We start from the raw sequence: 15,633 nt of genomic DNA on the forward strand, positions 1-15,633 counted from the left end.
GCATAATAGCCGACTGATTAATATATTTAATAGTTAAGGTAAATCTTGGATACTACTTTGAAATGAGGCAAAATTGCCACAAAGGTTAGAAGTGCAAACTTCTGCAATCTAGATAAGATAACAGGAGGAATTCTCGCAGAGTGTTTTATACAATCTGAACCATATTGACATGGCTGCAGACTTTTGACTATTCAAATGAAGGTTTTAAAAGTTATTTCATGGGATGTTGGTGGCACGCTATCCCCGATTGCACTTGAACTGTCATTTAAAAAAAAAAATCTTTATTGTGACACTGCAATGGCGTTAAGAAAAGCCCCTAGTCGCCACATTCCGGCGTCTGTTCGGGTACAGAATGTCCAAATTACCTAACACCACATCTTTTGGGACTTCAGAGCAATTTCAGAGTGCAGTTAAGAGTCAACCATATTGCTGTGGATCTGGATTCACATGTAGGCCAGACTGGGTAAGGAAACAATCGATGATCTTTGCCACAGTCACCATCACTGATGATCAGTTTTATATTCCAGGATAATTGAATTTAAATTCCACCAGCTGTGGTGGGATTTGAACCTCTGTCTCGAGAGTATTAGCCTCTGGCTCTCTGAATTACTAGTCCAGTGACATTATCATTATACCACTGTCTCCTCACCTGATAGAGTATTTGAGACATGTGTGTTGATGAGACATCTATCTATTCCTGTTCTAAATCTTATTATCGGCAACAAAAAAAAACTCTATAGAAAAGTTACAGTAATTCTTACTTCAAATCGGGCTGTAACTAATGCTGTAAATTACTGGCACGGGATAGCAAATTTTCTTTCAATATACATCCTGGTGTACAAAGAAACTGAAGGAAACAAACTCACTGTCTACATCAATTCTATATTTTGGATCTGCAATGCAAGCTTTATAAAGTAGGTGAAAGCTGCTGCTCCTGCCCGCCAGCTGAGCAAGCCAATTGAGATTTGCAAACTATTGTCCGTATTTCAGATTTTCTCCTCCCTTTTCCATTCGCATTGCAGAGGTCGCCCAAAAATAAACTGCATTTTCTGCAGGTGTAAAGATTGCTGTGCACATTTTTTTAAATCAAGGTGGCTCTGACTAATCGTTGCCTTACTGAAAAATTTTTTTAAATGTAAAAATTTTGATGCTGTCATTCAAAATATTTAATTGTGCAGATGATCAGCAACACACATTTATGCCGGTAAGGGCAGATGCAGAGCAACACTGTATTCTATCCCAAAAATATGCCGTATGCTAATTTCAGAAGAGCATCTCAATGTGATGACATTTCAATTTTTCATTCCATCTATCATTCTGGACTGAGGATGGCAATTTATGTCGTCGAGCTATGTCCATTAGGAATTTGGTTCTCATTCTTCAACATATCACTCAGCACTTTTACAATTAGCCAGAATAGCCTTTTATTACCATAGTCTGGGCTATTATTGAACTGAAGAACAAAGAGGGGGCAGTGAAAAGCCAATGTCTGCTCTTCACATGTTAAATAATGAAGCTCTATTCTAATAAACGAGTCCAGCTCGTCAAAGTGTGGAGAACCGGCACAACAGATTCATGGAGTTCAGAATTTGCAATGGAAACTAGGGTCAGCTCCACTAAGAGCTGACTCACGTACATCATTTCTGAGATCACGGTGGACACTAGGGCTCAGTAAAACTAAATAATATCATTGAATGAGAGGCAGAACAAAATTATCTTTGTAATTTCTGCAGCCTTGCAAGACTAAAATGCTTCTTGTCTGTATACATTGGAATTCCAACATGATGTGTCATTCAGTGAGAGCAGAAAAGATCTTGGCTCTGTCACCCCATGATACAGAATGGCTTTGGTGGAATACTAAGAGTAGGAAGGCATCCTGCTAGTCATGAAGGATGCCAAATGATTTGGCAAGACTCAAGAAGAAAAAAAAAATTAGTCAACACCTGAAAGTCAAAGTCTTAACACTTCTTTCGCATCCCAATACCTGGCTTGGAGCTAGACTTCAATTCCAGACTTTCATGATCATCTGTAGCATCTAGTATTTTATATCTGCTTTTTCTTCTAGGTTTTCCTTTGCGTCTGAAACAACAATCCATAATATTTAGAAAATTAGGTCAACTGAGTCGCGTGCCAATATTACAGATATAATACAGAAGAAATAACATTGACAGACAGATTATGCATTCATAAGAGTGATATTTCCTGGTTAGTATAGTGGTTAGTATCCCCGCCTATCACGTGGGAGATCGGGGTTCAATTCCCCGACGGGGAGCTTTGTAGCTGTCCGGAAGCTCCACTGGAATCTTGGGTGGCACGGTAGCACAGTGGTTAGTACTGTTGCTTCACAGAACCAGAGTCTCAGGTTAGATTTCCGGCTTGGGTCATTGCCTGTGCAGAGTCTGCACGTTGACCCGGTATCTGCTTGGGTTTCCTCCGGGTGCTCCGATTTCCTCCCACAGGTCCCGACATTCTGAATTCTCCCTCTGTGTACCTAAACAGGCACAGTGGCTTCATTGCAGTGTTAATGTAAGCCTACTTGTGACAATCAAGATTATTATTTTTATCATTTGTCCCTACTTCACTCCAAAGCTTAATATTTCAGACTTAGCTTTAAGTGATGTGTCGCTCAACCATGTCCTCCTTCATCTCCTATTTTTATTGCAAGAAATCAATTGATTCAAATAAATAGATTACCAAGCCGAAACAAGCAAATTGGCAAACATTTAACAGATAATCTTGCAGGAGTAAAAAAATTAAAAAACAATTTTCTTTAAAAAGTGTAGAGAGGATACACGGATAGCCTCCTGCTTTTACACACTTGTTTCAGGTCCAAGTGGACATATGACGAAACCAATACAGATGGACAGTGGGACCCATAGGTAGTTTCAATCCCTCCAAGGTTATTTCTTGTGTACATCTAGGAGGCACAGGCAGTGTATGCTCACTAATATTAACCAGTACCTTCCTATACTTTGGTTCTATTTCTCTGTCTATGATTTCCCATATAGATGATTGATAGTATAAATTAATGGGAAAATGTTTTCTGTTCTCCTCACCCACAGAAATCAAATATATTTCTTAATTTGAAAAACAGATATCCTTGCATTTGTATTCAGTATTGTGGTGCCTTTATATACTGTAGGGCCTTTTATGGAATCTCAAAACACTTTAAAACCAATTAAGTACATTCAAAATGTAGTCACTGTGTTTTGTAATGTAGGAAATACAGAAGGCAATTTGTTGACTGCAAGCTCCTAACAACAGTAATGTGAATGATCAGATAATCTGTTTCTAATGACATTAAGTGATAAATACCAGTCAGGACTTCCCTCATCATGAAACAAGGAAAAATATCTCAAGCCGCCTAACCTGCACATCCTTGCATTGTAGGGGGGCACCCACGGGGCGAACATACAAATCACACACACACACACACGCACACACACGCACGCACGCACGCACACACACTTCCTGGTGCTGTGAGGGAGCGGTTTGAACCAGTGAGCCAGCGTGCCTGCAAAACTAAGACATTAAATCAAAATGTGCTGTATGCATTGGTCTCAGTGGCGGTTTGGGTTAAATTCAGTTGCACATGATTGATTCTGAATTGGAGATATTCAAGTATTCATTCCTTGTAGTGAACAGTAGGGGTTTAGCAGCCCACCAGAAGAAACTATGCACTAATGTAAATATTGATGCTCAATCATGACGACAAAAGAAAAAAATGTCGCACTTCTCAGTATTCTACTCTCAAAAGCCAGATGGTAAAGATTAGAACTGGACCCTAATCTTTATACAGTATTAAAGTTTTTATTTCGAAATACACATTATAAATATACACCACCAAACCTAACAACCACAGTTTGTCTGCATCAACATATACCCTTTTGAGTAAACAATTGTACTCTTTTGAGCTGCATCTACACAAAGGAACACAAGTGTTAATGTCCACTACCTCAATATAGTTAAAGACTAAATTCATATACAATCAACACATGGTACCCCTCCCTCAACCTATTGAACACTAAACTTCTTCTACGTTAAAGAAAAATAAATTACTACCATTGGATTTGTAATTTCAGGAAAATATTGAACTGCTATTTTTGATACAAACTACAATTCCCTGTAACAGATCTAGCACTCTGCCCTCCCCCAGCCACCTTTTCCCACTAAAAGAGACTGTGGGAAATTCAGTATTTAACTGAATTGCAGAACAGATTTGATCGGTAAACAACCTACTCTTGTTTCTCAAAGAGACATTAGGGGCAATTCTCTGGGGCCTTTAGCCCTCTTTAGCCAGGATTCCTGCTGCCCCGCTGAATCGGACATGAGGCCCAAAATGGGATTCTCGCCGGGTGTCAGAACTGTCGCGAGTCTCCCGGCCCGCTCCCCATGGCAAGATCAGGTTCTCGCCCAGAAACTATGAGAATCTGATCAGAACAAATCAGCATCCATTTCAATCCCCCCCCCCCCCCCCCCCCCCCCCCCCAAACCCGGCAAATCACGACTGATCCCCAAAAGCGGGATCAAGTGGGAGCAAAGTCAACTCTTTAGACTACTGCCAAGGTGGTGAGATGGGGTTCTTCGGGGGAGGTGGAAGTTGGGACAGTTGGGAGGATGGCGGCTTTGGGGTCATGTGGCAAATCTTCCATATGCAGCCTTGTAAATATTTAACTCTTTTATAGCATGTCAATTTCAATGATCTGCCAGATCAAGGTAAAAGTATTCCCCTCTGTAGCCCTAAAAGCCTTTGATGTCTCTCCCAGCATGTCAAGTTCAAAGATCTGTCAGATGAAGGTAAAATTCTTCCATTGGATGTGTTGGAAACCTTGCTTTTTTCACACTCGCCTTCATTCCCCTTTAACTTTTTCAAGCCTCTGGGAGTCCTGAGAAGTCCAAGAGCTTTGAACTGCATTGTTTACATTAAATTTCACCTTTTACAAGCCTCTTGATTGACAAGTGCAGGCTATTTCAAAGGAGGGGTTAGCTTTGTTTGTTTTCATAGCTCTTTACAATACATTAACTCAGTTCAAAGGGTTAGGTGGATTGGCCATGCGAAATTGCTCTGAGTGGGCGGCACGGTAGCGCAGTGATTAGCACTGCTGCCTCTGGTGCCGAGGACCCGGGTTCAATCCCAGCTCCGGGTCACTGTCTGTGTGGAGTTTGCACATTCTCCCAGTGTCTGCATGGGTTCCCCAAAGATGTGCAGGTTAGGTGGACTGCCCCTTAATTGGAAAAAAAATAATCGGGTACTGTAAATTTAAAAATAATAAATAAATAAATAAATCACCCCTCAGTATCCAGGGATGTGCAGGTTAGGTTACGGGGTTATAGGGATAAGGAAAGGTGGACATGGGCAGAGTGCTCATTCAAAGGGTCGGTGCAGACTCGATGGGCCGAATGGCCTCCTCGTACAGTTTGGATTTCTAAATGCTTCCTCTTTTGAGCAGATGTTGTTTCTAACTGCAGTTTGTTCAGAAGTGTTTTCTTTGTTTGGATGTGTTTCCTCGAAAGGCATGCTGGTACGTCTAGCTGGCGTCTCCTCTATTCTTGATCTGTCTGAAGTGCTGTCCCCGGCAGTGACTGCCAGGTTGGCACTGCCAAGGGGCGAGCCAGAAGGCAGGAGGGCCTGAAGGAGGAAGGAGCTTGAAGGTGGGGATGGGCGAGGCCTTTGGCAAACCCATAGCAGGGTGTCGCGCACTTGGGGGAAATGGGGGGCCTTGCCAGTGATTGGGGGTGGGGGTGTGTGGCATGTGTGGCTCTAGTTTCGTCTGAGATCGGGGCATGCTTTTGGCAACCCGATCTCAGAGGTTCCGGCCTTGCCGACTTCTTCGGATGACATGGCGCGAATCCCCTCAGCTCCAAAAACCTTTCTAAGTGTGGGTGGACTGCGGTCTGGATTGCGTGGATCCACCTGGTGGAAATCACACCTCATTTATTGCCTGCCTGATGACCATAGTTAGAATTGTTTAAGGCAAATTGCACCCATTATATCCTGCCATGAAAAGCTTGCATGGGTAAAAATGAGAGATTAATAGGGCCCAGTCAACAAAACAACACTTTTTGTTTGGAGCATCAAGGAGCTATTCATCTTGCCCTACATCAAGACTGCATTTTCATGGATGAGCTTGGAAGGACAACGGAAATGTTGTGGGAAAGAGGAAAGGTTACTTACTTTGAACGAGATGGGGGTTGTGAAGAAATAACCACAAAAAAAAGGCTAGGGAAAAAGCTCATTTAGATTTGCAGAGTATTTCTGATCATTTACCTTTTACAGAAGCAGAGGACCATCCAAACTAGAATTCCAATGGTGACCAATATGATAAATGCAGCTATCACAACATACAGAACACTCCATTCTAAAGGGAAAAGCAAAAAGCCAGGAATACACTCTTAGTAGCTTCATAATGGAAAATAATTTGTTTGTTAGTGCTAGGCACATCACATAAACAACAATTGACGAACTACATTATGGTGATGAAAATGTAGACTTCAGCTAAAAGCTATTGCCCACACACTATATACATAATTTACAAGGCAAGTTTCTGTATTTGAAATAAAAACAAAGTGCTGGAAAATCTCAGCAGGTCTGGCAGCATCTGTGACGAGAGAAACAGAGTTAACATTTAACGTAACATTATGACTCTTCTTGGGAGCTGAACAACGGAGCCAGTTCTAAAGAGGAGTCATATTAGACTCAAAACGTTAACTCTGTTTTACTCTCCACAGGTGCTGCCAGACCTACCGAGAATTTCCAGCACTTTGTTTTTTATTTCAGATCTCCAGCTTCCAAAATATTTTATTCCAACTTCCTGTATTAGGCTAGTTTTGGAGCCAGGCTAACTCTGGTGTACTTAAATAAAATAGTGGTGAATCATTTCCAATGATATTAGCTAATAAATTGTGTGAATTTTATATCACTGGTATCAATTAGTTCAGCATCTATTCAGATTGATTGTAATATTTTATCCTCCCTGTGCCAAAATATTTGAGGCAATTTTGCACCTTACAAACAAAATCTCAGTGGTAACAGAAGGGCAATATAAAGACGGCTCAGTGGGCAGGAAACATATACATCAATGACAGTAACTGAAAGTGTTTCGAGGGGACCTGTTTCTAAATGGCAAGCATGGAAATAGCCCATTCCTCACATGATTAACCAATCAGAGCATCCTTGTCAAATTGCCCAGCTCCACTGGGATGGTCCATCTATCCTCAAAACAGCTGTCTGCAACAGCAGCCTCTTTTCTAGTTTCTGCATGGTCACCTCCGCGGATACATCCTGGACCCTCTCATCTTTGCCTATATACTGCTCCTCTGTGACATGTTTTGCAGCATGGGATCAGATGTATTGATAACTGTCCCTCTTTAACTTCCCTTTACCAACTCTGCCCGTCCGTCAGTTATAGATTCCCTCAATGTGAATGTTGGAAGGATCAAAGCCATTATTTTGACTCCTCGTCATAGCCTTTGGCTCAATCCCACAATTCCTATCCCACCCTATACTGATTGCTCAAGATGTGCACACCCTTCATTTTATTCAATGCAGAGCTGAGCTTTACAAAACCTCTCAGCAAGACCACACTTACGTCCAACCTCTCTTGTCCAACCCCACTTACTGTAGAAACCCTCATCCATGTTTTCATCATTAAAATCCATTTTTATGAGTACATTGGTTCACTATCCCTCAAAACACTGAATTTAAAACCCTAAATTTCTCTGATTCCACCCACCCTAGCTCTGCAAACTTCTCCAATTCTCTGATCATTTCCAATCTTTGCATTCTAATCGCTCGAACATTGGTTGCCAGTTTGCTACTTTGGTTCTATCCTCGAGATCTAGTTCTCTTTAATATTTCACCTCGTCACCCTTTAACCCATCTTTATCAGTCTTATTTTCAACTATGTTTGCAAGCACCTTTTGTGATCCTCCCCTACCCACCACGAAAACCGGACTTGTAAAAAAAATCTGAACTTTCCCTTCCCAATGACACATTTGGTCTAACTGCATGGCTGGGAAATTCCTTGGAACTGCTCCCACTCCACCACCAGTGCTTCATTCAAATGCAGTGGGATTTAGAAATACTTAACATAATCAAACAGAGTCAGCATGGCTTAATGAAGGGGAAATCATGCCTGACAAATTTCTTACAATTCTGTAAGAATGGCAATAAGTAGGACAGATAAAGGGGAACCAGCAGATACGTTTGGATTTCCAAAAAGCATTCGAGAAGGTATTACACAAAAGTCTACTTAATAAGAGCACATGGTATAGAACATACAGTGGAAAAGGAGGCCATTCAGCCCATAAAGTCTGCACCAACCCACTAAGCCCTCACTTTCACCATATCCTTGTAACCCAATAACCGCTCCTAACCTTTTTGGTCACCATGGGCAATTTATCATGGGCAATCCACCTAACTGGCACGTCTTTGGAATGTGGGAGGAAACCGAAGCAGGAAAACCACGCAGACACGGGGAGAACGTGCAGACTCCGCACAGACAGTGACCCAGCTGGGAATTGAACCTGGGATCCTGGAGCTGTGAAGCCACAGTGCTTGCCACTTATGCTACTGTGCTAACCAATTGGGGTAGTACTTTAGCATGGCTAGAGGATTGGCTAACTAATAGAAGACAGAGGGCGGAGTCTTACCAAAACTGGCCAATTGTCAGGTCCGGCAAGAAAAATTGTGTCAATCCCACCAATCGAGTCAAGGGGCTCTCTCACGGAATTTTGAGCATCTTAAAGAAAAATGATTTTCTCCATGTCAATCATGCTGCGCTCTTGGCAGCCTCCCAGTGATTTGTTCGTCCCATGGAAATGTAATCACTGCAATGACTAGGGTGCTCCATTTAAACACCTCCCCAGCATCCTAAGTCCACTGGAAGGCTGGCAGCCAGGAAGCCTGTGCCAAGATTCTCAAAGGGATCCCTAACCAGACGTCTACATGGAAGGCAACAGAGGCAGGACGTCCTGTCTCTGCACCCCGGGAAGCGTCCCACCAGCAAGGTGACCTCCCGCGCCTCGGAGGCTTTAGCTGCAATAGTGAGTGCCAGATCACTCCAGAAGAGGATGGGGCAGCAGTACAGGAAGAAGATGAATGAACTTCAAATGGCCTGGGTAAAATCTGCCACCTCCTGGCTCTCACTGCACCTCTTTACCCACCCGTTGTACCTCCAAGGTGACCTCTCACCCAACCATCTTGTCGGTTGCCTACCTATCACAAGACCATCTTCCCCAATCCACCCCTACCAATCCATGCATCAGATGACAGTATAGTTGAATGAAGGCATGGGACCCATGTGTGCATCCGCATAGGTCACCTCAAAGACACCCCCCTGTCATGACTGATAACGGGGCGAGTAATGAGAAACTTCAACCATGAAGCAGTTTTACATCAATGAATCCTGTGGGATATTAATTCTTGTGACATTAACTCTTGTATGAGCATAGAGTTCAATGTTTGTGACTCAACTATTTTGATGGAAACCAAATAAACTTCATTTATTAAACTGAGGGACAAATTAGAAGGGGTAGCTCCTTAAATGGATAATACTTTAAACAAAAACAAATTACAAATGAAACTTAAAACGTCAAACTTAAAATGTGGTTAAAAGGGTTAATAAAGCACCCGAGTCCCCGCAGGGCCCAGCATGCAAGGAAGGCTTCGATGATTGGGTTGTTAAGTATGTTCAAGTCTGAGATAGCCACATTTTTAATCAGTAAGGGAATCAAGGGTTATGGGGATAAATTGATAAAGTGGAGTTGAGGATTATCATATCAGATCACACAAGATCCCATTGAATGGCGGAGAGGACTCAATGGCCTACCTCTGCTCCTATGGTCTTATGAACCCTATTTACATGCACAAACACAGCTTCTACCAAGATTCCAGCAAATTAACTGTGAGGGATCGAAACAGTTCCAAAGCATTTCCTGTATTATCTTGCAGCATTGTCTCTATTTCATTTAAAACTGACCGTTGCAATCCTTACTTGAAAAACATACCCTCAGCATGCTACATGCCTAATCTGGCCCAAACCACTTGACCTGAAAACCAGCAGGATCTGAATTCCAGCATGATCTCAGTCCCGAATCCTGCACCTGATTTTATGCTGCAAGTTGGTTTGGTATATGCTTCTTCCCCAAGTATTTTAAAAAACCTATTTAATGTTACTACTGGAGTGTCTGTTGGGCCAGCACATATTTATAATTCAAGTTATAGTTATTTTTAAAAAGGCTTTTTGTCCAGAAAACATGGAGATGTTATACGTGATAACTTAGACACAAGTATAATTTTTTTATACACTGAATTTTGTCTGCAACCCATTCTCAAAAACATTTATATATATTCTGTTATGTATATTATGCATAAAATGTATATTATGTTCTGTTTAGATTTAGTTAAAATGAGCAATTTGATTTGTTTTAATAATAATTTTCTTCAACTTACCACAGTTCCTTTCTCCATCTCCCAGCTGAACTCGAATGAAGTTCTCCATCCAGAATGGGTCACAGAGACAACGCTTATTGAAAGAATCACACCGACCATGGTCTGAGCAATTCAGTTGACAGACTTTAATCAGGAGACAGCAAAATAGAAGTGAAGGAGATTAGTAACTGTTAGCTGTAAAGACATATTTCTAAACTCTCATGCCTTGAGAGTTATGTTGCAAACAAGTATCAGAGCATTCCTCCACCACCACTCTTCTCCCCCCACGTACACACACACACACAATGTAAGCACATGAGTGCCTGTTAAAGATCCTCGATATTTTTCATTCCTCAGGTCAAAGTAACGGGTCTTCACAAAAATGGCCAAGTCACTTGTGCTACCATAAGAACTTCATCTTGATTTAAATGCAAAATCAATGAGGATGTGCAGTCCCCATCTGAAGTAGCTCAATACTCAAGTGAGAATACCATCACAGAAGGTACGAGTCCCTGAATTTCAATATAGTTCTAATTATTGGCAGGAAACAGGTATGATGACAAAGCAAGGCGACTCATCAACTATGTACATGGCATTCTCAAAAGAGGGATAAAAAATAGTCAAATTGCAAAGATGAATTGATGGATGGTAATAAATAATTTTATGCAAGGAAGAGAATTGAGAGAACAAGGTTCTTCCCCATTAAAGGCAACTCTTTGTGATAAACTGACATATGGAAGAGGAAGAATTCCTCTTTTTTCCACTAAGCTGAGAAAACAGTATGATGGCCATAATGGACATTAAACAACTTTTACCTACAAGTTGTTTATGGACAGTTTGAAAAGACGTACCTGAAAATGCTATAAGCTATTTTGTCTCGAGAACAAAAAACATCATTTATATTGATACACTCGAGACTGAAATAGTTCCCTGCAAATAAGAAATTATATAACGTTCTATTGTAAAATCTGTGAGGATAGGAAATATGTGACAGAATCGCCATCAGCATAATCAGTCAATGTAGATGTCTGAAATGAGCAGACCTGAAAACTGAATGCCTGAATTGTTCAAAGCACAGGTTCCTACCAAAAGGCTGTAATATTACGTGGAGAACAAAAATTTTACAAAGTTTAATAAAAGGTTAATAAATGGATTTAATTTTTGAAAGTTTTTCCAATATGAGCATTTTTTTTAAACTTAGCGAAAGAAAGTAATTCTAGTTGGCTTGGAATAGAATCATCTTGCACAATTTTTAAAAAATGAAATCACATATACCCTTTTGGCCATGATGAGGCTAGACCTGTCAAGCTGTTTTTCCTTCTTGATAACTGGTAGAGCGAAATAAATGGATTATAAAATTTATTCCACATTATTCATTTGTAACACAAGCACAAGACAGTATAGATGCTAAAGCCATCCACCCCACCAAGTAAATGCAAATGGTTTTGGCTATAGCTACCATTAGAGGTAATATGCTTGCAGTACCAAAATATACCAATCCAGTCCACTCAAAGAACAAAGAAAAGTACAGCACAGGAACAGGCCCTTCAGCCCTCCAAGTCCGTGCCGACCATGCTGCCCGTCTAAACTAAAATCTTCTACACTTCCTGGGTCCGTATCCCTCTATTCCCATCCTACTCATGGTATTTGTCAAGGTGCCCCTTAAATGTCACTATCGTGTCAGACTTTCTTTTAAAGAAAGAACTTGATACAAATCAAACTGGTCCCCTTATAAACTACTGTTAAAAAAAAAGGTTGCGGGGGAACCTGAAGCAAGCTCCATAGCTGGGATAATTCCATGACACTGAGGTGTCAACCTGATGAAGCGACAACACAGGACTACTTGTGTGCCAAACAGCATAAACAGCAAAAAATAGACAGCTTTTAAAAAAATAAATTTAGAGTACCCAATTATTCTTTTCTGATTAAGCGGCAATCTAGCGTGACCAATCCATGTACCCTGCACATCTTTGGGTTGTGGAAGTTAAACCCACGCAGGCACAGGAAGAATGTGCTAATGTGCAAACTCCACACGGAAGAGGGACCCAGGGCCGGGATCGAACCCGGGTCCTAAGTGCCATAGGCAGCAATGCTAAAGTAATAGACAGAGCTAAGAGATTCCACAACGAACGCATCAGATATAAGCTTTGCAGTCCTGCCACATTCAGCTGTGAATGGTGGAGGACATTTGAACAATTCGCTGGAGGAGGAGGCTCCACAAATATCCCCACCCTCAATGATGGAGAGCCCCTTCATAAAAGGGCAAAAGACAAGCCAGAAGTGCCGAGTGGATGATCCATCTCAGTCTCCTCCGGAGGTCCCCAGCATCACAGGTGTCAGGCTGCAGCCAATATGATTCACTCCACATGATATTAAGAAACGGCTGAAGGCACTGGATACTGCAAAGGCTCTGGGCCCTGACAATATTTCGGCAATAGTACTGAATATTTGTGCTCCAGAACCTGCCACGTCCCTATCCGAGCTGTTCCAGTACAGCTAAAACACTGGCATCTACCCGGCAATGCGTAAAATTGCCCAGGTATGTCCTGTACACAAAGCAACAAATGCAACCCAGCCAATTACCGCTCTATCAGTATACTCTCTATCATCAGCAAAGTGATGGAAGGGGTCATCAACAGTGCTATCAAGAGGAACTTACTCAGCAAAAACCTGCTCAGGGATGCTCATTTTGGGTTCTGCCAGGGTCACTCAGCTCCTGACCTCAATACAGCCTTGGTTCAAATAAAGACAAAAGTGCTGAATTCCAGAGGTGAGGTGAAAGTAACTGCCCTTGACATCAAGGCAGCATTTGACCGGGTATGGCATCGAGGAGCTTAGCTAAACTGGAGTCAATGGGACTCGGGGAGAAAACTCTCCGCTGGTTGGTCATACTTGGCACAAAGGAAGATGGTTGGAGGTCAATCATCTCAGTTCCAGGACCGCAGGAGTTCCTCAGGGACATGTCCTAGGCCCAACCATCTTCAGCTGCTTAAACAATGACCTGCCCTCCATCGTAAGGACAGAAATGGGGATGTTTGCGGATGATTGCACAATGCCAGCACCATTTGCGATTCCTCAGATAATGAAGCAATCCATGTCCAAATGCAGCAAGACCTGGATAACATCCAGGCTTGGACTGACAACTGGAAAGTTACATTCACGCCACACAAGTGCCAGGCAATGACTACCTCTACAAGAGAGGATCTAACCACCACATCTTGACATTCAATGGCATTACCACCACTGAATCCCCCACAATCAACATTCTGGGGTTTCCACTGATTAAAACTGAACTGGACAAGCCATATCAATACTGTGGCTACCAGGGTAGGTGAAAAGCTAGGAATCCTACAGTGAGTAACTCACCTCTTGACATCCCAAAGCCTGTTCACCATTTACAAGTCACAAGTCAGGAGTGCAATAGCATACTCTCCACTTGCACTCCAGGAGTGCAGCTCCAACAACACTCAGAAGCTCGACACCATCCAGGAAAAAGCAGCCCACTTGATTGCTCCCCCTTCCACAAACATTCAAACCTTCCACCACCGATGAACAGTGATAGCGTGTGCACCATCTACAAGATGAACTGCAGTAACTCACCAAGGTTCCTTAGACAGCACCTTCCAAACCAAAGGCCATTACCATCTAGAAGGACGACAGCAGCAGCTACCTAGGAACTTCACCATCTGGAGGTTCCCCTCCAAGTCACTCACCACCCTGACTTGGAAATATATCGCCATTCCTTCACTGTCACTGGTGAACATCCTGGAAGTCCCTCCCTAACAGCACAATGGGTATACCTACACCTCAAGGACTGCAACGGTTCAAGAAGGCAACTCATCACCACCCTTTGAAGGGCAACTAAGGATCGGCAATACATGTTCGCCTAACCATCGACGCCCACATAAACATTTTTTTAAAAATGACCAATGCAGATCTGGTACCAGAATAAATGCTAGTGCACAACATTAACAGAATTAGACATCTGCTTTTCTTGCCTTAGTATCGACAATACTCATATCCAGTATATGCAGCAACCTTTAGGTGGCTATTTGAGTTAAAATAGGCACTTGAAAATAGCAAATCATTAGGCATACAACTTCATCTGCTGCATTATAACAGGCAGTGCCTTATCCTAGTCTTTAATTCCCAAGAAGTATATTTGCGCATACGTGGGAGTGGAAATAAGCAAAAGTCTAGAAAATCTATAAAACAAGAACCAAGTAAAGTGAATTCCTTTTCAAATAAGTGATGTGCTTCACGGTGACCTTATCGGTTAGTGCAAAAAAGCTATAATGATAGCTCTGGAGGAATATTCACGAAAGAATCAGCATCAAGAATATTGCTGTAACTGTAACCTATTCGGCAAAGAGAACGAGATGGTGAATGGCCAGGCTTGTCATGGTCAATTATCTGAAAGTTTTAGAGTCATAGAATCATAGATGTTTACAGCATGAAACAGGCCCTTCAGTCCAGCTTGTCCATGCCGCCCAGTTTCTATCACTAAGCTAGTCCCACTTGCCCGCATTTGGCCCATATCCCACCCTGCCCATGTAACTGTCTAACTTTTTTTTAAGGAAAAAATTGTACCCGCCTCTACCACTGCCTCTGGCAGCTCGTTCCAGACGCTCACCACCCTCTGTGAGAAAGAATTTCCCCTCTGGTCTCTTCTGTATCTCTCCCCTTAAACCTATGCCCTCTAGTTCTGGACTCCTCCACCTTTGGGAAAATATGTTGACTATCTACCTTATCTATGCTCTTCATTATTTTATAGACTTCTATAAGATCACCCCTAAGCCTACTATGCGCCAGGGAAAAAAGTCCCAGCCTATCCAGCATCTCCTTAGAACTCTGACCATCAAGTCCTGGTAGCATCCTCGTATATCTCCTCTGCACTCTTTCTAGTTCAATAATATCCTTCCAATAATAGGGTGACCAGAACTGAACACAGTATTCCATGTGCAGTCTTACCAATGTCTTTGACAACTTCAACAAGACATCCCAGCTCCTGTATTCAATATTCTGAACAATAAAACCTAGCATGCTGAATTTCTTCTTCACCACCCTGTCCTCCTGTGACTCCTGCTTCAAGGAGCTATGAACCTGTGCTCATAGATCTTTGTTCTGTAACTCTCCCCAACTCCCTACCATTAACTGAGTAGGTCCTGCCATGATTTGGTCCACCAAAATGCATAACTTCA

The 15,633-nt window shown here is 42.1% G+C and overlaps 1 protein-coding gene across 5 annotated transcripts in view; it reads right to left on the bottom strand.

Annotated features, from left to right (window-relative positions):
• Positions 1-15,633, bottom strand: part of kiaa0319l (KIAA0319-like ortholog) — a 150,783-nt gene that overhangs the window by 12,670 nt on the left and 122,480 nt on the right. For 4 of the 5 annotated variants that reach the window (XM_038799958.1, XM_038799968.1, XM_038799977.1 and 1 more), the window contains 3 exons: positions 10,454-10,576; positions 6,269-6,359; positions 1,985-2,079 (listed from right to left, as the gene is read on the bottom strand). In XM_038799958.1, coding sequence (XP_038655886.1) covers positions 1,985-2,079; positions 6,269-6,359; positions 10,454-10,576 — 309 coding nt within the window. The remainder of the gene's footprint in view (positions 1-1,984; positions 2,080-6,268; positions 6,360-10,453; positions 10,577-15,633) is intronic. The other variant, XR_005460984.1, reaches the window with a different exon arrangement.

Source organism: Scyliorhinus canicula, chromosome 1 (assembly GCF_902713615.1).
Source record: "Scyliorhinus canicula chromosome 1, sScyCan1.1, whole genome shotgun sequence".
In the NCBI taxonomy this organism is placed as follows: domain Eukaryota; kingdom Metazoa; phylum Chordata; class Chondrichthyes; order Carcharhiniformes; family Scyliorhinidae; genus Scyliorhinus; species Scyliorhinus canicula.